The sequence below is a fragment of the Neoarius graeffei genome, chromosome 12, assembly GCF_027579695.1.
Source record: "Neoarius graeffei isolate fNeoGra1 chromosome 12, fNeoGra1.pri, whole genome shotgun sequence".
NCBI lineage: Eukaryota > Metazoa > Chordata > Actinopteri > Siluriformes > Ariidae > Neoarius > Neoarius graeffei.
The window spans coordinates 15,307,780-15,335,453 of NC_083580.1; the positions used below are offsets into that span (position 1 = coordinate 15,307,780).

The window sequence follows — 27,674 nt, forward strand, 5'->3', positions numbered from 1 at the left end:
CTAACACCAGACTTTGATGCGCTGGCAAAGAAGGGCGATCAACAACACTGCTCCAACTAAAAGTGAATGTGAGTTTTAACACTTTCTCTTTTTAAAACTATGTTGGAGCTGTAATAAGATGGTACTCACATGTTTACAGACATAATAATATAAAAAGTATAATTCTTAGTAATTTTGGTTGTTGTGGGTGGCTGCTGTAGTGCTGGTGTTTGTTTTTAAGTACAACCCTGATTCCAAAAAAGTTGGGACAAAGTACAAGTTGTAAATAAAAATGGAATGCAATAATTTACAAATCTCAAAAACTGATATTGTATTCACAGTAGAACATAGACAACATATCAAATGTCGAAAGTGAGACATTTTGAAATTTCATGCCAAATATTGGCTCATTTGAAATTTAATGACAGCAACACATCTCAAAAAAGTTGGGACAGGGGCAATCAGAGGCTGGAAAAGTTAAAGGTACAAAAAAGGAACAGCTGGAGGACCAAATTGCAACTCATTAGGTCCATTGGCAATAGGTCATTAACATGACTGGGTATAAAAAGAGCATCTTGGAGTGGCAGCGGCTCTCAGAAGTAAAGATGGGAAGAGGATCACCAATCCCCCTAATTCTGCGCCGACAAATAGTGGAGCAATATCAGAAAGGAGTTCGACAGTGTAAAATTGCAAAGAGTTTGAACATATCATCATCTACAGTGCATATCATCATCAAAAGATTCAGAGAATCTGGAAGAATCTCTGTGCGTAAGGGTCAAGGCCAGAAAACCATACTGGGTGCCCGTGATCTTCGGGCCCTTAGACGGCACTGCATCACATACAGGCATGCTTCTGTATTGGAAATCACAAAATGGACTCAGGAATATTGCCAGAGAACATTATCTGTGAACACAATTCACTGTGCTATCCGCCATTGCCAGCTAAAACTCTATAGTTCAAAGAAGAAGCCGTATCTAAACATGATCCAGAAGCGCAGACGTCTTCTCTGGGCCAAGGCTCATTTAAAATGGACTGTGGCAAAGTGGAAAACTGTTCTGTGGTCAGACGAATCAAAATTTGAAGTTCTTTATGGAAATCAGGGACGCCGTGTCATTCGGACTAAAGAGGAGAAGGACGACCCAAGTTGTTATCAGCGCTCAGTTCAGAAGCCTGCATCTCTGATGGTATGGGGTTGCATTAGTGCATGTGGCATGGGCAGCTTACACATCTGGAAAGACACCATCAATGCTGAAAGGTACATCCAGGTTCTAGAGCAACATATGCTCCCATCCAGACGACGTCTCTTTCAGGGAAGACCTTGCATTTTCCAACATGACAATGCCAAACCACATACTGCATCAATTACAGCATCATGGCTGCATAGAAGAAGGGTCCGGGTACTGAACTGGCCAGCCTGCAGTCCAGATCTTTCACCCATAGAAAACATTTGGTGCATCATAAAACGGAAGATACGACAAAAAAGACCTAAGACAGTTGAGCAACTAGAATCCTACATTAGACAAGAATGGGTTAACATTCCTATCCCTAAACTTGAGCAACTTGTCTCCTCAGTCCCCAGACGTTTACAGACTGTTGTAAAGAGAAAAGGGGATGTCTCACAGTGGTAAACATGGCCTTGTCCCAACTTTGAGATGTGTTGTTGTCATGAAATTTAAAATCACCTAATTTTTCTCTTTAAATGATACATTTTCTCAGTTTAAACATTTGATATGTCATCTATGTTCTATTCTGAATAAAATATGGAATTTTGAAACTTCCACATCATTGCATTCCGTTTTTATTTACAATTTGTACTTTGTCCCAACTTTTTTGGAATCGGGGTTGTACCATGTGCTTTTGGGTGTCTGCTCCGCCCCTCATTTATGTCCCTGTCTGCTATTATAGGTGTATTATGAGCAGCTGACCTTACTTCTGCTTATATCTGTTCCTGGACTTTTGCCTGTGGAGGTTACTCTGATCTATGAGTGGCCTTTTGGAATATGAAAACCTGTTTGGAACCTGTGTTTTGATTTTTTGAGGACTGGAAATATTTCAGTGAGTGACTTTGAACCTGAAAACCAGTTTGGAGTTTTTTGCTTTCTTGAGCTGTTTTGTTTGATGTTGTGGGCTGGATGGATCCAGTGCCAAACCATTGAACTGCAAACATGTTGGCATGGTGTGGTACCCAAACTGTTGAACTGCAAACATTTTGGAATGGTGTGGTACCTCTCCTACTAATGGTGGTTGGTTGTACTGGCAGGCTGGAAGTGGATGGTTAAAAAAACCACTCAGGTGTAAATCTACGAGTTCAGTGAAATGTACAAAAATGATATGTACTGATATGTAATTTAGTTCAATTTAATGATATGCAATTTAGTTGTATGTATAAAATGATACAAATATACAAATACACTGGCATCCTACTCATCCTGGCAGCTCAAAGATGTAATTTAAGAATTAAGTGTGCTACTTTTCTTACTGTCACGTGTGTGTGTGTGTGTGTGTGTGTGTGTGTGTGGATTACTTTTCTGGATGGATCCAGTGCCAATCTATTGAACTGCAAACATTTTTCTGCTCCGCCTTTGTTGACTGAGAACTAAAATAAATGTCAATCTGATCTGCATTTGGGTCTCTGTCAGTGAAGGCCTTACAACAACACTAAAGCTTTTCCAGTTTATGTTCGATATGTATGAATTTGGTGCTGGCCCGGCCCGCCTGGCAAATTTCAAAAGTCAATGTGGCCCCTGAGCCAAAAAGTTTGCCCACCCCTGTCCTAGATACTCTGATCAACTTTATAAACTACAGTAGAAATGACAGAAATGCTTCAATTACATTTATTTTCTAGGAATTGTTTTGGTGCCAATAATTGTGGAACAGGTGATTTTATGAAAAATAATTATTTCTTAGTCAGGGATTTTTTTCATTTTTTTTTTAAATTCACTTGAGTTAAGGGTTAAATTTTCCTCCAATTTTCAGTGTGAGATTATGCTTCTGCAATAAAAATTGAATTTATTTTAAGGCTTTTAACACATCTTAACCAGGGGTGCCAATAATTGTGGAGGGCGCTGTATATACACAGAAACAAATTTTTGAAAAGCTGAAAACCTGAGAAGCTGGTATTCTACACTGTTTCGTTAAACTCCCGAAGGCTAAAAAGTCAAGCAAATTTAAATACACATGATCTTAAAGGTAGACTGCCTTTCATATTCTTCAACTGTAGGTCAGAAAAATTAATTTTCCCCGACACCCAAGTATTTTTGTTTAGTGGACTGAAAGCTACTGAATTCGAATCACAGACTTTCAATTTTATTAGTTTTCTTTTAAAATAGAACAATTAATGAATTTAGCGCCACGTGGCCCTAAATTCTCCACTATTTTTTCCTGCTTCACCATGACCCGATACAAGATACTACCATAAGTCATGCATGACGTGGTGGGCTTTCCCCGTTCACGCAAGGCATTGTGGGATACAAATTTGAAACAGGAGAGAAAAATGCAGGACGTGAGTGTGCGAATGAAACGTGAAAGACCGACTACAGTAACAGAAAGTGAGAAGAAAAGATGTTATGTTATATACGAAGGAAAGGAAACACAGGACCAAACTAATAAATATCAGCGGTCAGCGAGCACCTCGGTGTGATCAGCTGTTCGTTTAGCAACAGAATGATGGAATTGTCAGTGCACGCTCAAAGGTAAACCTGTCTGCAACACTGTGGATGCCAGCTGCTGTAAAACCCCAAAGAAGAAGATAAACCTGCACATGTGCACACGGACTTCCTCTGTCTGCTTGACTGCACAAAGCAAGCGATTTCATGCACATTATTTACTCAGGATTCAATTTAAATTAAATAACTTCCCAGCCACAGAATGGCCTGGTTTTGTTTTGGGTTTTTTAGATACTGTATTACAGAAATAAACATATATCACAATGACCAAATTTCAGAAGGAACTAAATTTCATCGATTTTATGAAATTAAAAGTCCGTCTTGCTTTAACTCTTATGTTGAACATGTTTGCTTCAATAAATAAATAAATAATAAATCAACATTTCATTTTTTGGTGGTATAAACACACAGGGGGCGGCACGGTGGTGTAGTGGTTAGCGCTGTCGCCTCACAACAAGAAGGTCCAGGTTCGAGCCCCGGGGCCGGCGAGGGCCTTTCTGTGCGGAGTTTGCATGTTCTCCCCGTGTCCGCGTGGGTTTCCTCCGGGTGCTCCGGTTTCCCCCACAGTCCAAAGACATGCAGGTTAGGTTAACTGGTGACTCTAAATTGACCGTAGGTGTGAATGTGAGTGTGAATGGTTGTCTGCGTCTATGTGTCAGCCCTGTGATGACCTGGCGACTTGTCCAGGGTGTACCCCGCCTTTCGCCCGTAGTCAGCTGGGATAGGCTCCAGCTTGCCTGCGACCCTGTAGAACAGGATAAAGCGGCTAGAGATAACGAGATGAGATAAACACACAGGTATGGTACATTCAATGATATAAAGAAGAAACCAAAAGAGAATTTAAAAACAGGTTTCTATTGCAGTCGCAAATACAAGATGTGACTTGCTGCAAAAATGTTACACATGCAGCTGAGATCCAGCTCCTCTCTGAGGCTGGCTCTTATTCGGTTCCGTTTTCATTGCTGAAGACGGAAAGTAAGAGAGAGCAATATTCTTTAACGAGTGTGTGTTAACACTTTCTCAAACACATTGAACATTTGAAGTCTAGCACCAAACAACAAAAATCTTTTCTAGTCATGTCGCTTTAATTTTGATTATTGATTTTTTTTTAATTCACATGCATCATTTATTCATTGAGCGTGTAGCTTCATTTCTGTACTTTCTTACCATGAACAAGTATTTCCTATTTGGTTTGGTTTCACACTGCGAATAATTAAACAAACCAAAAAGCAAACAAAATAACATCGATGGAACTCTTTTGTAAATTACGCCAAGTGTACAAAGAAATTTAAAGAGACATCACGTCAGCATGGAGAACACTGATTCAGCCCTCAATAATTTACTGGATAATTAGAAAAATACCAGGTTTAAAAACTGTGTATAGAATCCAACATTTATTTTCTCTTTTTTTGCTCATCAGTCCAAATATCCAGAGCTCCCTGCATTTCTGCAGAGCTACAGCTCTGTCCTTTGGCTCAGTTTAGCAGCTCAGATCTATTAAAAATTGCTGCCTGCTACCCAAAATTCACAAGACTGAGAACATTGAGCTTTCTGCTGTTAGACCGGGTCTGCTTTCTAACCGGACTGAGACCGTGTCGCTCAGATGCTCTCAGATTGCTTTACCCAAGTGTAAACATTAAAAGCTAGACGGCCTTTCGATTTCATAAAAGCGGTGAAATTTAGTTCCCTCTGAAATTTGGTCATTCTGATATGTTTATTTCTGTAATATCTAAAAATAAATAAATAAATAAATAAAATGCCAGACCATTCTGTGGCTGGTAAGTTATTTAATTTAACTTGATTCCCGAGCAAATAACGTGCATGAAATCGCTCACTTCGCGCAGTCGAACAAACAGAGGAAGTCCGTGTGCGCATGCGCAGGTTTACCTTTGAGCGTGCACTGACAGTTCCATCATTCTGTCGCTAAACGAATAGCTGATCGCACCGAGGTGCTCGCTGACCGCCGATATTTATTAGTTTGGTCCTGCGTTTCCTTTCCTTCATATATAACATAACGTCTTTTCTTCTCGCTTTCCGTTACTGTAGTCGGTCTTTCACGTTTCATTCACGTCCTCCGTTTTTCTCTCCTGTTTCAAATTTGTATCCCATAATGCCTTGCGTGAACAGGGAAAGCCCACCACGTCACGTATGATGTAGTATCTTGAACTGGGTCATGGTGAAGCAGGAAAAAAAAAAAAAAAAAAAAAGAGTGGAGAATTTAGGAGAATTTACAGCCACGTGGCCCTAAATTCATTAATTGTTCTATTTTTAAAAAAACTACCAAAACTGGAAGTCTGTGATTTGAATTCAGTAGCTTTCGGTCCACTAAACAAAAATAATTGGGTGTCGGGAAAAGTTATTTTTATGACCTACACTTGAAACATCTGAAAGTCAGATCTTTAAGTTGCCGAAACAAACCGAACCAAAGAGGAACCCGGGTTTGATTCAAAAGAAATGCATGAAAAGGAGCCTTATACATGTTAAAACTGCTCAAGGAATTAAGTTTTATGTGTACAAAGCTGCCTTCCACGGGTCATGTTTAAAAGAAGTGTTTATTAAAGTGAAGCTGCTTACCAGATCTGTGAGGGTCCCCCCCACACACACTACTAATGGCCCTTTTCCACTACCCTTTTCAGCTCACTTCAGCTCACTTCAGCCCGACACGGCTCGCGTTTCGACTATCTCAAAACAGCACGACTCGGCTCACTTCAGCCCTGCTTAGCACCCAAAACTCGCACGGTTTTGGAGTGGGGCTGAAGCGAGCCAAACCGAGCTGAGTGAGGCTGGGGGCGTGAGCAGACACTCCCCTGTGCACCGATTGGTGAGGAGGAGTGTCCTCACATGCCCACACACGCCCCGCGAGTGCGCTGGGATCTGTAAACACCGTAAACCCGGAAGAAGGAGAATTACGAATTACGAGAATTTCTGAAGCCTTATGCACCTCGCCTCATCTATACGCTCTTGCCAGTATCTGTTGGCGTTGTCGGTGACAACAAGCCACAGCACCAAGACCAGCAACACTAACGACTCCATGTCCTCCATGTTTATTGTTTACTATCCGGGTTGTGAGACTACCGCTTAAAAGATCACTGATGTCACTGTTTGCGCCGCTTAACGACATCACGTGACGTCCACCCACTTTCGCTAACTCCACCCAATGTGTCCACCCACTTCCAGCCAGCACGGTTCAGCGCGGTTGTAGTCGAAATGCAACTCCAACAGCCCCACTCAGCTCGACTCAGCACGGCACGGCTCAGCCCGACTCAGCCGCGTTTGTAGTGGAAAAGCGGCATAACACACAACATCAAGGGTCATTTATATGCAACAGTATGAATAAAAACGAAGGGACAAGCCAGAAAAACACACAGGCTGTGTTACAGAGCTACCAATAAAAAGGGGTAATAAAGGGTTGTATAAAGCCGAGATAGTTGATCGGCAACTGAAGAACTCAAGGAGCCTTTATTTTTGTCCATCAAGACAAGTAAATAGACAGTAAACAGAACATCGTCTTTATGTCATAATGTCCAGAGGATGGTGGGGTAAAAGAAGTTTGACCATGGTCAGGCATAAACAACAACCAGTTCAATTTATATAGCATCTTTTACCAACCCAATTCCACTGCTTGGGTTCTGCAACCCTAAATGCCCTGGAACCCATGGTGGAGAGTTTAAATTTGGGGATGGACAACAGAGCAGAAGATGAAGATCTGAGACTGCGAATGGTAGAGTAGGGTTGAAGGATTTCCATTAGATATTGAGGAGTGTAACCATGGAGTGCTTTAAAAGTGAACGGAATAATTTTATCCTGAATGCGATATAGAACAGGAGTGATGGAGGTTCTGGAGGACAGGGGCGATGTGTGCCGAGTGTTTAGTGTGGCTGAGGACTCTGGCTGCAGAGTTTTAAGTATAATAAAGCCAAACAATGGACTTGGCTAAAAGCATTACAATAATCTAATCACCATGTAATAAAAGCGTGGATGTGTGTTTCAGCATCCTTGGTGCTGAGTGCAGGACGGAGACATGCAATGTAGCGAAGGTTAAACCAAGATCAACTGTGAGCTGCTGCTGCTCATTTACGTATCCCCCCGCTCTCGCTTAGATCAGAATGCAAGCAATGGAGCACTTGCATGTGACGTCACAGCCGATCCAGATTGTGACAGACGCCATCTTGTCGGTCAAACGCCATATTTCCGCCTTCTACTTCTGGTTCTGCTTCTACTTCTACCTTTTCTTCTGGAAAACCCTACTATATACAATTCTACTACAACGGCTGCGGCTACAAGCTCTCCCTACCTGTGCACGTTTTTTATGTTTTTTGTGTGTATTTTTGCGTGTTGTTCGTCTGTACCGGACTTCAATATCCACTACAACCGTATGGACTTACTGGACATTGGTTTCCAGCAGAAAATGACGGTTTGTAGCGATTTCCATCGCATGCACAACATTCCGGACGAGATAGCGAGACCAGCGGGGTCTCCGTGGATTATTATCGGAAGCAAAGCGAAGGAGGCGGCGCCGGGAGCGGAAGCAAAAGCGAGGCTGCAGAGCCGGCCTGTTGACTAAGCTCAGAAAACAGCCACTCAAATCTCCACTGCTAAGCCTCTATCTCTCCAACGCCAGATCCATGTTAAACAAGATGGACGATTTGGAATTACAGCTGGAATTACCTTATTCTATTCTATAATCGGCTGGTCAGTGCTATACTCAATACTTAAGTGACTTACCCATCCAATGAGGATTGTTATTTTCTTGTTTACAAGATGCCACATCTGAGTCGCTGACAAATCCTGAATTTCTGTAAAGATAACTGTCCAGAGATTTATAAGCACGCAGTGCTTCACCACTGAACAGCGAGGGAAAGTTAATGAGGTAATTATACACATCCGGGTATTCCGCTGGCAGTTCAACATCCACTGACACGGTCGTGAAAACTCCGTCCGGTAAGCCATAAGGGTCACTAATCTGTAGGTTGTTTATTTTAGACATATATCTAGTTATCTGTTCATTAGAAAAATGAGCTGTGTAGTCCGTCGGTTGAAATTGATCCATTCTGTACACGAGTGCAGCAGTATTCAGCTGTGTTTTTTACGGACAAGATGGCGGCTGTGTACTTTCCGGTCACGTGACTGCAAGATCTCTATAGGACACTGTGGGTGGTAGAAAAGGGCAACTGGACTTGCTTGAAGATTCTTGAAAACGTTTCACCTCTCGTCCGAAAGGCTTCCTCAGTTCTGTCTGACTAATAGGGATATCGTATCAAGAAAGCACTTCAGAATTGCGGTTATCCCAACTGGGCTTTCCTAAAGAGCATAAAAAGGAACATAACTGACAAGAACGATAACAGGAACAAACGCAAGAACATTGTCATTCCCTACATTTCTGGTCTATCCGAGAAACTCAGGAGGATCTTCTACAAACACAACATTCCGGTACATTTCAGACCCAGTAACACCCTGAAGCAGAAACTGGTCCACCCTAAGGACAGAATACCCAGACACAAACAGGACAACCTAGTGTATGCAATTCAGTGCAGTGATGATTGCACGGACTCCTATATTGGGGAGACAAAACAACCGCTATACAGGCGCTTGGCTCAACACAGGAGAGCCAGCTCCTCAGGCCAGGACTCGGCTGTCTACATTCATCTTAACAACAAAGGACACTCATTTCAGGATTGTAACGTACGTATTTTAGCCAGAGAGGATCGTTGGTATGAGCGAGGAGTTAAAGAAGCCATTTTTGTCAACCTGGAACGGCCATCACTGAACAGAGGTGGGGGTCTAAGACATCATTTATCAACCATCTACAATGCGGTCTTGGACACTCTTCCCAGACGGCTGGGTGTACGCCAGGACCCAGCTGTTTTCGGTGACTCACAGGAGGATAGAGAGAGTCAGATTTCCATTGATCACCCTAACGGGCAATCCTTTGATCACCCTAATGACTCGCTGTTCACACCCAGCCTCCAGTCAGTGCGTTTACATGCACATCCAAATCGAGCTACTGTCGGCAATCGAGCTAAGGGTCCCAGCAGGGGTGGCAGAGAAATCCAATCCTACATGCACACAAGTTAATCGAGCTATTGTGTGAGGTACATTGTGCACCCGAGCCGCAGGTGGCGCTACACGCCCCATCGTGTTGGTACACTTCCGGTTGTCGTCATGAAGAAGAGCTATTCAAGAGTATAAACAAAGTTATCAGCAGTGTTGCCAGATACTGCTGACGTTTTCCAGCCCAAAACATGTTCAAATCCGCCAAAATGCACTTAAAACCGCCCAATCTGGCAACACTGGCAGTTCCGTGTTCACAAGTTCCGTGCTCAAGCTGTTAGGCTTGCTGTAACAGACTGTATGGCTACAAACTGTCCTGCGCAGACCACTGTTTTGTAAGACAACTTATTTTGCACAATTGTATATTTTTCTAAAGTCCATTTTTTGCTTACAAAAAAATTTTTTTTTTTTGCTTACAAAAAATATTTTTCTAAAGTCCATTTTTTGCTTACAATTTAACTTATGTCTTAATAAACACACAAAAAGTTCAATTGTTTTGTTTTTAAAAGTGGAACGAAGTCTCGCTACCACAAGATAACACGCGATTTCATAAGACTCTTTACTGGCTGTGTGTGGTGTACAGTACGTTTGTAAATGTTATGCGTTCTTTTATCATCGTGGGAATTGATTATAGCTCTAAATAAATATTGAAGTTTTTTTTTAAAGAATCCGTATAACTTTATTTATACGCCCGTATACTACGTTTATTGAATCAAATCCGTATAAAATACGGACATTCCGTACACTGTAAAAAAAGAATAGTCGAGAATACTTGAAATTTCAAGGCAACAGTCTGCATTAAGAATTTTATGTTTTGCCAACGATGTATGCCAATGATAATCCAAACTATGATAACACTTATCTTTATTAAGAATTCTTAATTAAGTCAATTTTAAATTCCTCATTCTGCCAACATAGATTTCTCTTTTTGCTGAACAGTGGCATTCCCAGTAGTACAAAAAGGCAATTGAGGTTATCACAATTTTTTGGGGGGCTTTTTTTACCTTTATTTGGATAGGACAGTGTAGAGACAGGAAATGAGCAGGAGAGAGAGAAGGATCAGGAAATTACCTCAGGTCGGAATCGAACCCGGGTCCCCGGACTTATGGTATGGCGCCTTATCCACCTGAGCCACGACAACATGAGCTTCAACCGGAGAGAGAACCACATTGCCCAGCCCTTGCATTTGTGAGAGGAAACCCCGTGTCTTGGTCATTAAGAGCATGTGCTGAATAAACACCTGTGGCAATTATGTATTTTCAATTCAGATTATTCACTATTGCATATTTACACATCATTGAGGTGCACCCTATCAGTTTGATGTGGATTTTTCTGTTCGTTAATAATTATTCATATTTTCTTGTCCATTCAATTGTGAACATGGAATTACTTGAACAAAGCATAATTCTATTTTTTAGAATTATTCACATCAAGAAAAATCCACATCAAACTGATAGGGTGCACCTCAATGATGTGTAAATATACAATAGTGAATAATCTGAATTGAAAATACATAATTGTCACAGGTGTTTATTCAGCGCATGCTCTGAATGACCAAGACACGGGGTTTCCTCTCACAAATGCAAGGGCTGGGCAATGTGGTTCTCTCTCCGGTTGAAGTTCATGTTGTTGTGGCTCAGGTGGATAAGGTGCCATACCATAAATCTGGGGGCCTGGGTTTGATTCCGACCTGAGGTCATTTCCTGATCTCTCTCTCCTGCTCATTTCCTGTCTCTACACTGTCCTATCCAAATAAAGGTGAAAAAAGCCCAAAAAAAAATTGTGATAACCTCAATTGCCTTTTTGTACTACTGTGAATGCCACTGTTCAGCAAAAAGAGAAATCTATGTTGGCAGAATGAGGAATTGAAAATTGACTTGATTAAGAATTCTTAATAAAGATAACAGTGTTATCATAGTTTGGATTATCATGGGCACATCGTTGGCAAAACATAAAATTATTAATGCAGACTGTTGCCTTGAAATTTCAAGTATTCTCAACTATTCTTTTTTACAGTGTATAGGTTGACATGTATGTGTACAGATGTATTTGGTGATACAGTAAGTGAGCTAAATTTTAACAGTGCAAACAATGCCACAAAAAGAAAAGATTCATGCCGTTGTCATGCCGACCGAGGCTGTTGTGTTTCCCGATTGTGGTCTCGTCACTCGTCACTTCCTGAAGGGGCAGTGCTGAAGTAAGTAGCTCGAATACGTAGCTCAATAGGGTATACATGCACTAAGTAGCTCGGCAGAAATCGCATAATCTAGGTCGTGTAGCTCGATTACGAGAAATCAAGTTCGGTTCAATTTCAGCCGAATTAAGGTGTATACATGGCATTTTGAACTTCGATTTCAGTCGAGCAACGGCAGAAATTCGATTCTCTCTATGTGCATGTAAACGCACTGACAGACCCACACCAACATGATGCCTCAATGACACCTTAGATGAGCTGGTCATCAGAATTCTGATTCTGATTCTGATCCAGGAGAGGATAAATATCTGATACTCCCTATTAGTCAGACAGAACTGAGGAAGCCTTTCGGACGAGAGGTGAAACGTTTTCAAGAATCTTCAAGCAAGTCCAGTTGCCCTTTTCTACCACCCACAGTTTACTATGACCTGGATGATTGAGAATCTTCACAGACAAGCAATAGGACACTTATTAGGAATATTGACTTCAACAAATAAACCCTGAAACAAGTAAGTAAAGAGCTGTGTTCTCTCCTCAGGGATTTCAAATAGCATCCTGGTAAACGGTCATTTTGAAATCGTATTTTGCTTCTTGAAATGGCGTCAAAATCCACCCTGTATGTTTCGTAAATACATTCAGTCGGTAAACAGGAAGTCGATGTGCAACAGACCTGAAAACGGTATGTATGGCATAGAACCCTCAAGCTGAAGCTCGATACCAAATATCAAGCAGTTGTGATTTGTAGTTGCTGAGAAAAAGGTTATGAAAAATTTGTAAATCCACCCTATATGTTTCGTAAATAAAGTCAGTAAACAGGAAGTCGATGTGCGACAGACCTGAAAACGGTATACATGGTATAGAACCCCAAGCTGAAGTTTGGGACCAAGTGGCTACGATTTGTGGTTGCTGAGAAAAAGGATGTTTCGGACGGACGGAGATACGGACAGACAGAGGTAAACCAGTATAAACCGGGGCGGGGATATAATAAAAAAAAAGACCATTTTAGACAGGGAGTTTATGTGATTTTCAAAAGAGAGGGCAGGATCAAAGATAACACTGAGGTTATGTATAGTGGGTGAAGGTTTAATGACAGTGCCATCAATGACCAGATTAAAACTACTATTGGAGGAGGTGATTGATTTGGAACCTACCAGTATTAAGTTTTAAAAAAAGTTAGCATTCACTCACAGCTCGAGAATGAGGGAGGCAGGGCAGATGTAGAAGGGCTGCAGCTGATGGAAATTTGCACATCATTTGCATATCAATGAAAATTCAAACCACGACATGATCATCTGGCCCAGGGGTAGCACATAGATAGTGAACAGAAGAGGACCTAAGACTGAACCCTGTGGGACACCACAATTGACTGATACTATCAAAGATTTGTACTTGGCACTGGAAATAAACTGCTGTCTATCTGTGAGCAGGGTTTCCCCAGGTTTGACCACCATAAATTTAAGACTTTAAGACCTTTTTAAGACCACTTAAATGAGAATTAAGACCTACATCGCACCCATTACGCGGTCGTAGAACACCAGATCAAATTCCCAATAATGACAAATGTTTCAAGTAAAAATACTTTTATTATAAAAGTTAGATACTTAAAAGTCATTATGTGCATTGCTTGTCGAATCTTCACATTCAAGACAAAAAAAATAAGTCTAAACCTGGAAGAAAGGAGCACAACGTAGGGTCCAAGTCCATGGCCTTAAAGGTACACAAAAATGCAATTGAGGTATTTCACCTGACGTCACAGGGTCACGTGACGCCCCGGTGTCCGCCATTTTGAACGTCAAGCTACATACTAACGCTGCAGACAGAGAGGGAGAACCAGCTTATAAAAAAACACGTTACAGACACCTAGAATAGATTAATTTGTCAGTAAGCACTCTATAAATAACCATGGTGTTTGCTTGTTGTGCTGTGGGCTGCCACAACAGACAGGGACAGCGTGCAGGACGCTCCTTTTACCGGTTTCTAGTGATGGGAATTTCGGCTCTTTTTCGGGAGCCGGCTCTTTTGGCTCTTCTTACTATAAGGAGCCGGCTCTTTCGGCTCCCAAATGGCTCCTGAGATTTTATTTTTGATTTAATTGCTGCAATTAACTAGTTAATTAATTACATTATTATTTATATTTTATCAATAGGATGTTTTCCATTTTATTTTTTAGTTTTTGTAGCCATTGTAAAGCTTTGTAAAGTATAGCAGTGTAACAACGTTCTAGCTATAGAAATAAAACTAACTTACCAATTAATAAATTATTTTCTCACAAACATAATGCAAAACCGTGTTATATTACCAATATAGAATACACAGCTGATTTTCCCCTCCTCAGGTGCCTCACAGACTCCTCTCCCCTGCGCTCCACAGCTTTAAGCATTACACCAATTTTCGTATTTTCGCAGCTGTGAATGACATCAACCCCCCCAACCAAAAAAAAGTAGGCGTACACCATGCTACTTTTTTTCCTTTGAATGGTAATAGACAACACAAAGACGCAATCGGACAGCAACTTTTTTTGTGAAAGTCTCTCTCTGAGGCACCTAAGGACAAAAAACTAATTCGGCTCCCCAACTCGGCTCCCACCGAAGAGCCGGCTCCCGTCGTTCACTTCAAAGAGCCGGCTCTTTGAACCGGATCGTTCGCGACCGACACATCACTACCGGTTTCCTACTGACCCGGACAAGAGGGCCAAATGGATTGCAGCTGTGAAGAGACAGGATTGGGAGCCAACAGAGTACTCCAGACTTTGCAGTGATCATTTCATTTCAGGTTAGTTTATCAGTTAACGCAATTTTGATAAAATATATAGCAAAAAGTAAATGGGTCAGTGTTTGTTAACCCATCTGAGCAGTGAAACAAGGCAGTGTTAATTTGTCTAGGGTTGCATGTAGCAGACATCAGACATAAAACGCAATAACAGAGGCTAGAAAGAAACGGGACACAGAAATAGACAAACAGGGCTCCATACCAAGGCTGGGTACAGTGTTTGTGATAAAAGACAGATCCAATTTAACACGAATCACAGCTTACTTTCTTGTTAAAATGTGCAAAGGTCTCCACCATCTCATACCGCCTTGCACTGAAGGACTTAAGCGTGCCGTCCAAAATGGCTGCGTCACGTGACTTGGTCACGTGGGTGAAATACCTCAATAGGCATACCAACACATTAATGCCAAAGGTGTGCACTCACCAGTCAAAAAGCCAAACTGAGGGCCTAACTCGAGGCCTAAAGAACTGTCTCTGAACTAATTATGACCATGCACCCAGAGATGATACTTAAAATAAAAGTGATGTGGGTGTATTTTTTTTTTAAATAAAATATCAAAACATTCACAACACTCTAAACAGACAAACTCTTTGTCTTATGCCATGTACACACGTAGCCGGGTATTTTTAAAACCGAACATTTTCCTCCCCTCCGTTTATAAAAATGTTTTATCCACACCACCTCGTCTTCGAAAAAAATCCCTTCCACACATAACCGAACATCTGCGTTTTCAATCACATTCATAAGCATTCCAAACCTGTAGATGGCATTATTTCCCCAAATCTTACCCCCTAATCACATCGCCTGTGCTCTTGGAGCAGTAGTTGGGCTTCTAAAATTAAACATGTAAATAGCACCTGCACAATAATTAACGCTTTCAAGGCACTACTCCGATCCATTACTCTTTAGCTAGCCGCACACTACGCCGATTTTCAGCGTACCGAGCCAACTGAAGTCGTGAGTCAGGCGTAATGACTAGTTTTCGATGGTACCGACTCATCTCACAGCCGATTCGAAAAACTAATCGGGAGCCAGACTGATCGGCGAGAGTCGCTAGCAATAGCCAATCATATCTTTCGCATATAACACGTGACATCATTAAACACAATTTCTAGCGCGAGAAATACGTGTTGGTAGCACCTAATGCAGGTATATACTGTAATTCCATAGACTGAAGCTTTATCCATAGACACAGTGGGCTGGAAAGCCACTCTGCTCAAGTTGTGTGGCTGAATTCCAAATCGCTTTAACTCCCCTATATAAGTGCACTATTTAAGGTTGGAAATAATAGCTCATGCAGCCTAGATAGTGCGCTACATATTCCATGTTGTGTCATTTGTAATTCAGCCTGTAGCATCTTCAAGTGTTGGATTTAACAGTAACTATATCCAACAGCCAGTCACAAAGCTATTAAGTTGTCACGTGTCGCTTCAATCGTGACTGCACTCGTCAACAGTCGGGGGATATGTGTGTGCCTTGTCGGGAGTCGGCTCTGAAATGGGTCGGTTCGGTACCGCGTGGATCGCCGTGGTGTGCGGCTAGCTTAAGTCCATGCTTAATCTGGCTTCTGCAGTAAACAAAGGTTGCACGTTTGACGTCAGGGCAGATTTGTTGTCATTTTTTTGGCGCAGATTGTGACGTTCTAAAACGCAAAACTCCGGTTATCTCTGTCTACATGAAAAGGCATACACGGAGTTTTCAAAAATCTTCACTTTGCCCGGAGTTTTTTTAAATATTCGTTTTTGATGTGTTTTCATGTGGATGACAGGCCAAAACGTAGAAAAATATCTTCGATTTAGCAGATACCCGGCTACGTGTGGACGGGGTCTTAGTTTCCCAGCACTTACTTCAACCATTTTACATTTTGTACCCTTGTAAACAAGGGAGGGAGAGAGATACAGAGGGGCATAGATAGATAAGAAACGAGGGAGATAGATGGGGAGAGAGATAGATAGATGGATAGAAAAGAGGTAAGCCTAAAGTCTCTTAAAGGTGCACAAAAATGCAATTGGCGTACCAATACATTGGTACAAAGGTGTGCACTCACCAGTCAAAAAGCCAAATTGAGGGCCCAACTCAAGGCCTAAAGAACGGTCTCTAAACTAATTATGACCATGCACCCAGAGATGATAAACAGACGAACTCTTTTGGCCCTTTTCCACTACCCTTTTTCAGCTCACTTCAGCTCGCTTCAGCCCGACACGGCTCGCGTTTCGACTACCAAAAACCAGCACGACTCAGCTCGTTTCAGCCCTGCTTAGCCCCTAAAACTCGCACCGTTTTGGAGTGGGGCTGAAGCGAGCCAAACCGTGCCGAGTGAGGTTGGGGGCGTGAGCAGACACTCCCCTGTGCACTGATTGGTGAGGAGGAGTGTCCTCACACGCCCACACACGCCCCGCGAGCGCACTGGGATCTGTAAACACCGCAAACCCGGAAGGAGAAGAATTACGAATTACGAGAATTTCTGAAGCCTTATGTGCCTCGCCTCATCTATACGCTCTTGCCAGTATCTGTCCGCGTTGTCGGTGACAACAAGCCACAGCACCAAGACCAGCAACACTAACGACTCCATGTCCTCCATGTTTATTGTTTACTATTCGGGTCGTGAGACTACCGCTTAAAAGCTCACTGAATCAGTGACATACAGAGCATCGTGGACGAGTTCGCGGAGCGCAAGGCTCGTCGTATGCCCTTCAAATAATGCGCGCAGTAGGCTATTGATGTTTTATTATGAGCCATGTACAGTATGTCGCCTAATGTTTTTTTGTTTCTGAGTTACATGTTCGTTTGAAGGACTTAATGTACAAAATAACATAGTTGCACCCCGTAGTGTTGAAATTGGTAAACACAGTGCATTCAGTGAGGTTTGCACCGCCCTCCTTTTATTTCTGACTCTTCCTGTCACCGTTGCAACCTCTGAGCGCTCATTCGTATGCCCTTCAAATAATGTGCGCAGTATAGGCTATTGATGTTTTATTATGAGCCATGTACAGTATCCTAATGTTTTTTGTTTCTGAGTTACATGTTCGTTTGAAGGACTTGATGTACTAAATAACATAGTTGCACCCGGTAGTGTTGAAATTGGTAAACACCGCAGCTGCGGACATTTTGTAGCCTAAAATGATGTTATGATAAGCTTTAATAAAGGGCCCGGTCATTTGCCCCGCCCCCGGCCCGGCTCTGACTTGTTCCGCCACTGTCACTGATGTCACTGTTTGCGCTGCTTAACGACATCACGTGACGTCCACCCACTTTCGCTAACTCCACCCAATGTGTCCACCCACTTCCAGCCAGCACGGTTCAGCGCGGTTGTAGTCGAAATGCAACTCCAACAGCTCCGCTCAGCTCGACTCAGCTCGGCACGGCTCAGCCGCGTTTGTAGTGGAAAAGCGGCATAAGTCTTAGTTTCCCAGCATTCAACTTGCTTCAACCATTTTACATTTTGAAGAATAAAAAGAAATGTAAATACTCCTAGTAAACAAGGGAGGGAGGGAAGACATAGATGTGGAGGTGGATAGATAAGAGACACAATGAGATAAATAGATAGATAGGAAAGAGGTATACAGATGGATAAGAGATTGATAGGAGAGAGCGATAGACATAATATAGATAGATAACACAGTGGTAGACAGACATAAGAGATAGATGGGGAGAGGAGAGGAAAGATAAAAAGATATAGATAGAATAGTGAGATATATAGATGGATAGGACAGACAGAGTGGTAGACAGTTAAGAGAGAGAGACAGACCGACAGATAGATAGGAGATAGACAGACAGGAGAGAGCGAGCGATAGATATATATGAGAGAGAGAGGGATAGAGACAGATAGATAGGAGAGTGGTCCATTTGTTTACTTTTCGTCGTCTTGTTTAGACTTTCGTCGAACATTATGACGAATCCACCACTTGCCTCGTTAACGTCTTTGACCAACTCCTTCGTTATATAAGGAGCAAGACCGAATTTTGTTATGCAAGACGTTTTGTTTTTTCCACAGGAGAATGTTGTAGTGACTTCTGAGCCTTAAAGAGTTCGCTTATGCCCTCATTCGAGCTGTACGAGTGGTGTTCCGTAATTGTTTTTAAAATCCAGAGCACCTCTGCCCGAAGTGTCGGGGCTCCACCGACACCCATCATGCCACTGCTCGGCCCTTGTGTTGTTGCTAGCCTTGCCGATGATGTCTGGCTTGGCTGATGCTGCTGACGTTCGACAGTGGTGCTCGTGCCAACTCCAGGTGCATTCGGAGATTGAACCGTGCAGAACTGAGCGATGGGCTGGTGGCGGTGGAGGGCAGATGCAATGTGCTTTGAGCTCTTCATGTGAGACTCTAAAGCAAAATGACCTATAGTGGACAACTTGAAGGTCTTTCGACAAACACAGCATCTTGCTTCAACGCCGCTTCCAGGAACCTCTCTCACCCAATCACGATATCTTTCATCTGAAAGCCACTGCTGACCAGTGTTGGGCACGTTACTTTCAAAAAGTAATTAGTTAAAGTTACTAGTTACTTTTCCCAAAAAGTAACTGAGTTAGTAACGGAGTTACTTTGTCATTAAAGTAACTAATTACCAGGGAAAGTAATTATTCCGTTACATTTTGTTACCCCCCCCAAAAAAAAATCAATCAAATTCAATTAATCATAATAAAAGTGAATGTTAAATGTGTTTAATGACTGAAATGGACACTTAACAGAACTAATCAGTAACATTATCTACACTATATTAATATTTTTATGGGACAATGTGAGAAGACATCTATCAAATTTAATATTTTTTTGTAGTTATTAAAATTGTTACTAATTACTGGCCACTGACGAGGACAAACGCTTTGTTCCTCGACGTAATGTGCATTGCACGTACACATTTTTGCCTTTTATTTCAAGTAATGAAAAGCAATGGCTGTATTTCCAATTTGAAAGCGCAGTCTTGGGCTGACCGCTCGCCATCGCCGTGTCTTCTGATTGAAATTGTGCGCAGTAGTGCAGTAGGCGTGGCCTACCTACGTATGTTGTCCAAATCTACTCTGATTGGCTTACTGTGCCGTTGTCTCGTGTCTCCCCGCCCCACACTAAAGCAGAGTAAAGAAAGGCTGAACGAGCAGCGTGCCAGATGAAAACAGCTTTAATAAAGTAACGCATAGTATTTTATTGTAAGTAACGGGAACGGCGTTATAACGATGTAAAAAGTCATTAGTTAGATTACTCGTTACTAAAAAAAGTAACGCCGTTAGTAACGCCGTTTATTTCTAACGCCGTTATTCCCATCACTGCTGCTGATTAAAACGACACTTCCCCATGCTGCGATTCGCAGTCTCCTCTCCACCACGGACTCCGACGATTGCGCTGGCGCGAAAATGTATCAATATTGTTTCTTCCTTTGCGCATACTCCAAGAAATTCACTGATGTTACGCAAAACCCACGTTTTCACATTGTAGAATAGTATGAGTAAATTTAAGACCTTTGTTTAAAAAATTAAGACTAGTGGCCCTTTTCCACTACCCTTTTTCAGCTCACTTCAGCTCGCTTCAGCCCGACACGGCTCGCGTTTCGACTACCAAAAACCAGCACGACTCAGCTCGCTTCAGCCCTGCTTAGCCCCTAAAACTCGCACCGTTTTGGAGTAGGGCTGAAGCGAGCCGAGTGAGGCTGGGGGCGTGAGCAGACACTCCCCTGTGCACTGATTGGTGAGGAGGAGTGTCCTCACATGCCCACACACGCCCCGCGAGCGCACTGGGATCTGTAAACACCGCAAACCCGGAAGGAGAAGAATTACGAATTACGAGAATTTCTGAAGCTTTATGCGCCTCGCCTCATCTATACGCTCTTGCCAGTATCTGTCCGCATTGTCGGTGACAACAAGCCACAGCACCAAGACCAGCAACACTAACGACTCCATGTCCTCCATGTTTATTGTTTACTATTCGGGTCGTGAGACTACCGCTTAAAAGCTCACTGATGTCACTGTTTGCGCTGCTTAACGACATCACCTGATGTCCACCCACTTTCGCTAACTCCACCCAATGTGTCCACCCACTTCCAGCCAGCACAGTTCAGCGCGGTTGTAGTCGAAATGCAACTCCAACAGCCCCGCTCAGCCCGACTCAGCACGGCACGGCTCAGCCCGACTCAGCACGGCACGGCTCAGCCCGACTCAGCCGCGTTTGTAGTGGAAAAGCGGCATTGGACAAAGCAATTTAAGACTTTTTAAGGCCTTAATTTTGGAATATTAAATTTAAGACTTTTTTAAGACTTTTAAGACCCCGCGGCTACCATGGTGAGATAGGATTTTAACCAAAAGGTCCAAAAGAAGGAGTATAAAAGAAGGAGCCCAAGCATCAGCAGAGGAAAAGAGGTCATTAACTACCCTAAGAAGCACAGACTCAGTACTGCGAGATGAGGGAAAACCAGACTGATATAGTTCATAAAGATTATTAGTAGCAAGATGTGACTGTAGCTGTGTGGCAACAACCCTTTCAAGAAGTTTTGTAGTATATGGTAGAACAACAGAATGACAACAGAAGAGTCATCTTTTTATTTTAGCAATTTCCATTAACAAATTATTTAACTCAGTGGTATATTACATTTAAGTTCATCTTTTTGGATGGTGTGAAATCCTAATTAACGGTTATTCCACAAAATCGAGTCGTACATGAGCTGATAGCTGATGAGGCGTGTAGCGCCAGGTTGGCTATAAGCCATGTACAACGAGATTGAGTGGAATAACTGTTTTATTCTATCCACATTCACTGGATTTTGAGAAACGGAGCATTTTTATTTTTTTTGCAAATTCGATAAATAAAAACTTGATACAAAACATCCGACAAAATCATTTCCGCTTCGAAAGTAAACAAACAGGCGAAATGACAGTAGCGATTTGTGAAAAATGCTATAATAATAATAATAATTCTTAGAAAAAGATTCATTCTTCCATCAAATATTTTTATTGCATATTTTGTTGCGCCTTTTTTTTGTATTTTCTGGGGTTTTGTTTTCGAGTAGAGTTTTTATTTCATCCTCGGTTGGTTCAGCAAAACGCTCTGCCATTTTGTTTTTCTCTACTCACGGTATATGAGCTGACAGCCTAGTAGTAGAGTAGCCAATCAGAGTGTGTGATTGCTCATATCCAGTGAATGTGGATAGAATAATAACTATGATACTGCTTTAAGTTTCAATGTTACATACCAATTGCAGAGTCAAGGCAATAAACACTACTCCTACTCACACTGCTCTACGTCAAATACTAATAAAAGTCTCTCATATTGTGTCATTTAGTACACGGCTGTAAAAAAAAGTACAAACAGTCAAGATTTTATTTCCAACAAGTGGAAAAGCTCATCACGTGTAACACCCATGACTACTCATTACCTGTACGTGTACGGCCCGAGCTCAATCACTACAGGTCTGTCTCCGGACAGCACTTCCTCAGGATTGCTCAGATTGAAGAAGTAAAACTGCATGTACACAGGCGGAGGTGGATCATGCCACACCGCAAAGGCCTCTGTCCCGTTTTCCAGCACCACTTCCTGTAGGTGAAAAGTCAGCAAACTTTTATGCACGTGATTAATATAATGAATTGTCAGCAGAGAAAGCACGGCACACCAGCAAACAGACACTAAAAATATAATACTAAGAAAATATTAACCACGTACGGTATCTTTCATTCATGATGGAAGATATTAACATTCATCAACAACTCTGATATTACAATCCTAGTTAAAATCTCATCTCATTATCTCTAGCCGCTTTATCCTTCTACAGGGTCGCAGGCAAGCTGGAGCCTATCCCAGCTGACTACGGGCGAAAGGTGGGGTACACCCTGGACAAGTCGCCAGGTCATCACAGGGCTGACACATAGACACAGACAACCATTCACACTCACATTCACACCTACGGTCAATTTAGAGTCACCAGTTAACCTAACTGCATGTCTTTGGACTGTGGAGGAAACCGGAGCACCCGGAGGAAACCCACGCGGACACGGGGAGAACATGCAAACTCCGCACAGAAAGGCCCTCACCGGCCATGGGGCTCGAACCCAGGACCTTCTTGCTGTGAGGCGGCACGGTGGTGTAGTGGTTAGCGCTGTCGCCTCACATAAAATATAAAATATAAAACATCAAATATTACGCCAAATCCTCTCTGCTTCTGAAAAACAGACTTGCTTAAGGATCTGATTTTAACAGTTTAAATGAATAAAGGTAAATAGTGTATATAGTGCCCTACTTGTGTAACAGATATTACACAATAGCTATGGAGAAGCATAAAGGTTAGAAGAGCAGCTTTGAGATCAAAAGGTCACAGGTTCGAGTCCCTGGACCAGCAGGAATGGCTGGATAAGAGCTTCTGCTAAATGCCTGTAATGTAATATTTGATATTCAGTTACACGTGCTGTGATATATTCAATCAAGTTGATGTTAATCTACAAATGGATTTATTTATTACACAATGAATACCAAGTGCTATAACAAACTAAACACTACAATCCCTATAGCTGTGATTTACTTACCCTTTTTATCTTGTTGTACAATAGGTTTTGGAAAACCTGAGCCAAAACCATAGCAATTCCAGCAATTAATATAAGAATAGCGAGCACCCCGGTGCTGTAGAGGCAACAAGACTTCATAATTATTGCAAGGTTTACAAACAGTATCAGCTCAAACACCCTGTCTGTTGTTTCGGTTCAGCAAACACTGGTCACAGCCTAATCCTTACTGCGCATGCGCACCATTTACACGCATGCGTATTGAGGCGCTCATCTAGCTCAGGACAGCGGCCATGATCATAAGGTCAATAGGATAAGCTAAACGTCCACAATATCTATCGCAGAAAAATATAAAAATGACACAAAACAATTAAGTTTAAACTCTGAATGCAGCCGTATTTAGCGATGATCAGTGCATTACTGTCTGAATTATGGGTGGACGTCATAACAGGCATTCAAAAATGAAACCAAAATGTCTGAGGCCCTTCCGGAACAGGCTCATTTAACTTTTGTGTCCTCCCTGTCATTACTAATAGGAGTTATTTGATGATTGTTAAAAAGAGAGTGATTGATGAGGTGATTCACACTTGGGTTGGGCTCGAAATGATAGTCGTGCCTCATACATTACATTGCACACATATATATATTTTTTTTCAATACAGACATATAGTAACAGCCCTGTGATGACCTGGTGACTCTAAATTGACCGTAGGTGTGAATGTGAGTGTGAATGGTTGTCTGTGTCTATGTGTCAGCCCTGTGATGACCTGGCGACTTGTCCAGGGTGTACCCCGCCTTTCGCCCGTAGTCAGCTGGGATAGGCTCCAGCTTGCCTGCGACCCTGTAGAACAGGATAAAGCGGCTAGAGATGATGAGATGAGATGAGATGAGACATACAGTAACAGCCCTGTGATGACCTGGCGACTTGTCCAGGGTGTACCCCGCCTTTCGCCCGTAGTCAGCTGGGATAGGCTCCAGCTTGCCTGCGACCCTGTAGAACAGGATAAAGCGGCTAGAGATAATGAGATGAGATGAGAGACATACAGTAACTGCCAACTTTAGATTTACAGTGTGTACAGCTTTACCAGTTCTGTGAACAAGTGGATTGGAGTGAAATATTCAGTTTGTTGACATTAAAATTTCAATCTAAAGAGGGAGCTTGAGCCAATTAATAATAAATATTATAAATATATTTATTAGCATGATATAATTGGGGATATTTTTTATGAAGATCAATAGTTACACCAGGGTCCAGCTTCTGAACAATTGATGTACAAATGTTAAATTATTACATTACCGAATATCTTTCTAGCTACAGGAATCAACTGTGCAGGGAATAAATGTTATAGACTGACTGCAGTTTGTCTACTGCTGACTGCAGTCACAGTGCTGTGGATCAAAGTCACCATCCTAACTACAAACACCAACCAACTACAGACCAGTTACAACACCCTGATTATAGAGAGAGACCAGTTACAACACCCTGACTATAAAGAGAGACCAGTTACAACAACCTGACAATAGATAGAGACCAGTTACAGACCAGATACAACACCCTGACTATAGAGAGAGACCAGTTACAGACCAGATACAGTACAACACTTTGACTATAGAGAGAGACCAGTTACAGACCAAATACAACACCCTGACTACAGAGAGAGACCAGTTACAGACCAGATAAAACACCTTGACGATAGAGAGACCAGTTACAAACTAGATACAACACCCTGATTATAAAGAGAGACCAGTTACAGACCAGATACAACACCCTGACTATAGAAAGAGACCAGTTACAGACCAGATACAACACCCTGACTATAGAAAGAGACCAGTTACAGACCAGATACAACACCTTGACAATAGAGAGAGACCAGTTACAGACCAGATACAACACCCTGACTATAGAGAGAGACCAGTTACAGACCAGATACAGTACAACACTTTGACTATAGAGAGAGACCAGTTACAGACCAAATACAACACCCTGACTACAGAGAGAGACCAGTTACAGACCAGATAAAACACCTTGACGATAGAGAGACCAGTTACAAACTAGATACAACACCCTGATTATAAAGAGAGACCAGTTACAGACCAGATACAACACCCTGACTATAGAAAGAGACCAGTTACAGACCAGATACAACACCCTGACTATAGAAAGAGACCAGTTACAGACCAGATACAACACCTTGACAATAGAGAGAGACCAGTTACAGACCAGATACAACACCCTGACTATAGAGAGAGACCAGTTACAGACCAGATACAGTACAACACTTTGACTATAGAGAGAGACCAGTTACAGACCAAATACAACACCCTGACTACAGAGAGAGTGTTAGGACTTGGACTGTTTTGGCCTCTAGAGGCCGCTGTTATTTCCTTTTCGTGTCTTGTTTATTTTGGCCTCTAGAGGCCGCCACTGTTCCTGTGTTTTGTGTTTTTGTTAATTGCCTGTTAGTCCTAATTATCTTCACCTGTGTCCTTAATTAGTTTGTGTATTTATACCCCTGAGTTCAGTCCTCTTGTCACGGAGTCTTTGTGCTGTTATGTTTATCTCCAGTTTCCTTTGTACTGTGTTTTGTGGATCTTCTGAGCTTTTGCATTTTTGCCTTTTTCTTTTTGAATTATACTCTTTGTTTTTGTTTTTTGTTTTTGTTTTGCCCTGGATTGTATATAGTGTACATAGTATAAATAAACCTTTTGTTACTTTTTCTACTTCCGCCTCACGCCTCTGCATTTGAGTCATTCCCCTGGTGGCCTAGTGGGGGTTTGCTGGATCATCACACCAACGAACCAGGTTCGAATCCCAGCAAAACCCTAACAGAAAGACTCCGTCATGACCGACTCAGCAGAGGCTGCTTCAACTGTCTACCCGGCCAACCTTCAGGGAATTATGGCAGCTCCGACACGCTTCGGAGCGACCATGGACGCTCATGGACGTACGCTCACCAGCCAACGTGAGGCCCTTGCTCGCCACGAGGAACTGCTTCAGCAAATTGGGAAAACCCTGGCACAGCTGACATCTCTGCCTGCATCTCCTGCTCCTGATCCTGATCCAGCTCCCACTCCTGCTCCAGTGCCTCCTGCCATGCTGCCTTCTTCACCTCGCGAACCCAGCCTTCCTGCACCACAGAGGTATGACGGCAAGCACAGTGAGTGCCGAGAGTTCCTTACCCAGTGTCAACTCACCTTTGAGCTTCAGCCTACCACCTACACTACGGATCGCCGCAAGATTGCCTTTGTGATCACCTTATTAGCTGGTAAGGCGCGAGCCTGGGCTACTGCTATCTGGCAAAGACAGGGACCTGAGTGCTTTGATTTCCAGCTGTTTTCTGAAGAGATGCTTCGGGTCTTCGATCAGGCAGACATCAGTACCGACGCAGCCCGAAAGCTCATGTCCATCCGGCAAGGAGGAAGCGTCGCAGATTACGCCATCTCGTTCCGAACACTCGCAGCAGTAAGTGGATGGAACGAGACTGCCCTGGTGTCAGCCTTCCACCATGGTCTGTCTGACCCCATCAAGGACGGTCTGGCCTCTATTGGATGCCCAAGTGACCTCGAAACCCTCATCTCACATGCTATTCGTCTGGACAACAGGATGAGAGAACGCCACCAAGCCTTGAGCCCCCCCAGCCTCCCTACCTCTACCTGGAGACCATCTACCTCCTTCAGTGACTGTCCAGAACCCATGCAAGTGGGTCGTACTCGCCTCTCCGCATCTGAGAGGGAGCGCAGAAGGAGGGACAAGTGCTGCATCTACTGTGGCAAGCCTGGTCACTTCCGAGCATCATGTCCCGAACTCTTGGGAAAAGGACCGCCCCGTCCAGCCGAGGGAGGGTTGTGACGGGGCCTACCCTCTCTCCCGGACTCCCTGGTCAAGGAATCTACATCCCGGTCTCCATCTCCTGGGGTGAGTCTGTCCACTCTTGTCAAGCTTTGATAGACTCAGGGGCGGCTGGGAACTTTATGGATATTCACTTCGCCCAAAGCATCAATATACCTACTGCACCTCTTGAAGTCCCTCTGTCTGTGTCTGCCATCGATGGCCAAGCGTTAGGTGATGGAAGAGTCACCCAAGTTACTTCTCCAGTCTTCCTCCAGTCTCAAGGTCACAAGGAAGAAATATCCCTGCACCTGATTCCTTCACCTGAGTTCCCAGTTATTCTAGGCCTTCCTTGGCTTATTCGCCACAACCCTCGCATAGACTGGGTAACAAGCCAGGTTGTGGAATGGGGCCCTGCATGCCATGCCTCTTGTCTGCTCTCTAGCTCTCCTGTGTCTCCTGCCGAGCCCCCTGATCTCACCGAGTTATCTCAAGTTCCCACAGAGTACTGGGATCTCAAGGAAGTATTCAGCAAGAGCAGGGCCGCCGTTCTTCCTCCGCACCGGGCCTACGACTGTGCCATCGACTTGCTCCCTGGGACTACCCCTCCTCGTGGCAGACTGTTTTCCCTCTCTCAGCCAGAATGCAAGGCTATGGAGGAATACCTCAAAGACGCCCTGGTCTCTGGGTTCATTCGACCCTCCACCT

The 27,674-nt window shown here is 42.9% G+C and overlaps 2 protein-coding genes across 2 annotated transcripts in view; one reads left to right on the forward strand and one right to left on the reverse strand.

The window, feature by feature from the left end:
* Positions 1-23,344, reverse strand: part of scarb2c (scavenger receptor class B, member 2c) — a 102,455-nt gene extending 79,111 nt beyond the window's left edge. Inside the window, exons 1-2 of the mRNA XM_060935577.1 lie at positions 23,162-23,344; positions 22,021-22,178 (exon numbers count right to left, since the gene is read on the reverse strand). Of these exons, the coding sequence (XP_060791560.1) occupies positions 22,021-22,178; positions 23,162-23,278 (275 nt within the window). The 5' untranslated portion in view covers positions 23,279-23,344. The remainder of the gene's footprint in view (positions 1-22,020; positions 22,179-23,161) is intronic.
* A 47-nt stretch (positions 23,345-23,391) lies between these two features.
* LOC132895780 (centrosomal protein of 135 kDa-like) lies at positions 23,392-25,422 on the forward strand. The gene is made up of 4 exons (XM_060936613.1): positions 23,392-23,395; positions 24,450-24,609; positions 24,879-25,052; positions 25,218-25,422. The coding sequence occupies exons 1-4, from the start codon at positions 23,392-23,394 to the stop codon at positions 25,420-25,422; spliced, it is 543 nt and encodes a 180-aa protein (XP_060792596.1).
* The last annotated feature ends 2,252 nt before the right edge of the window (positions 25,423-27,674 follow it).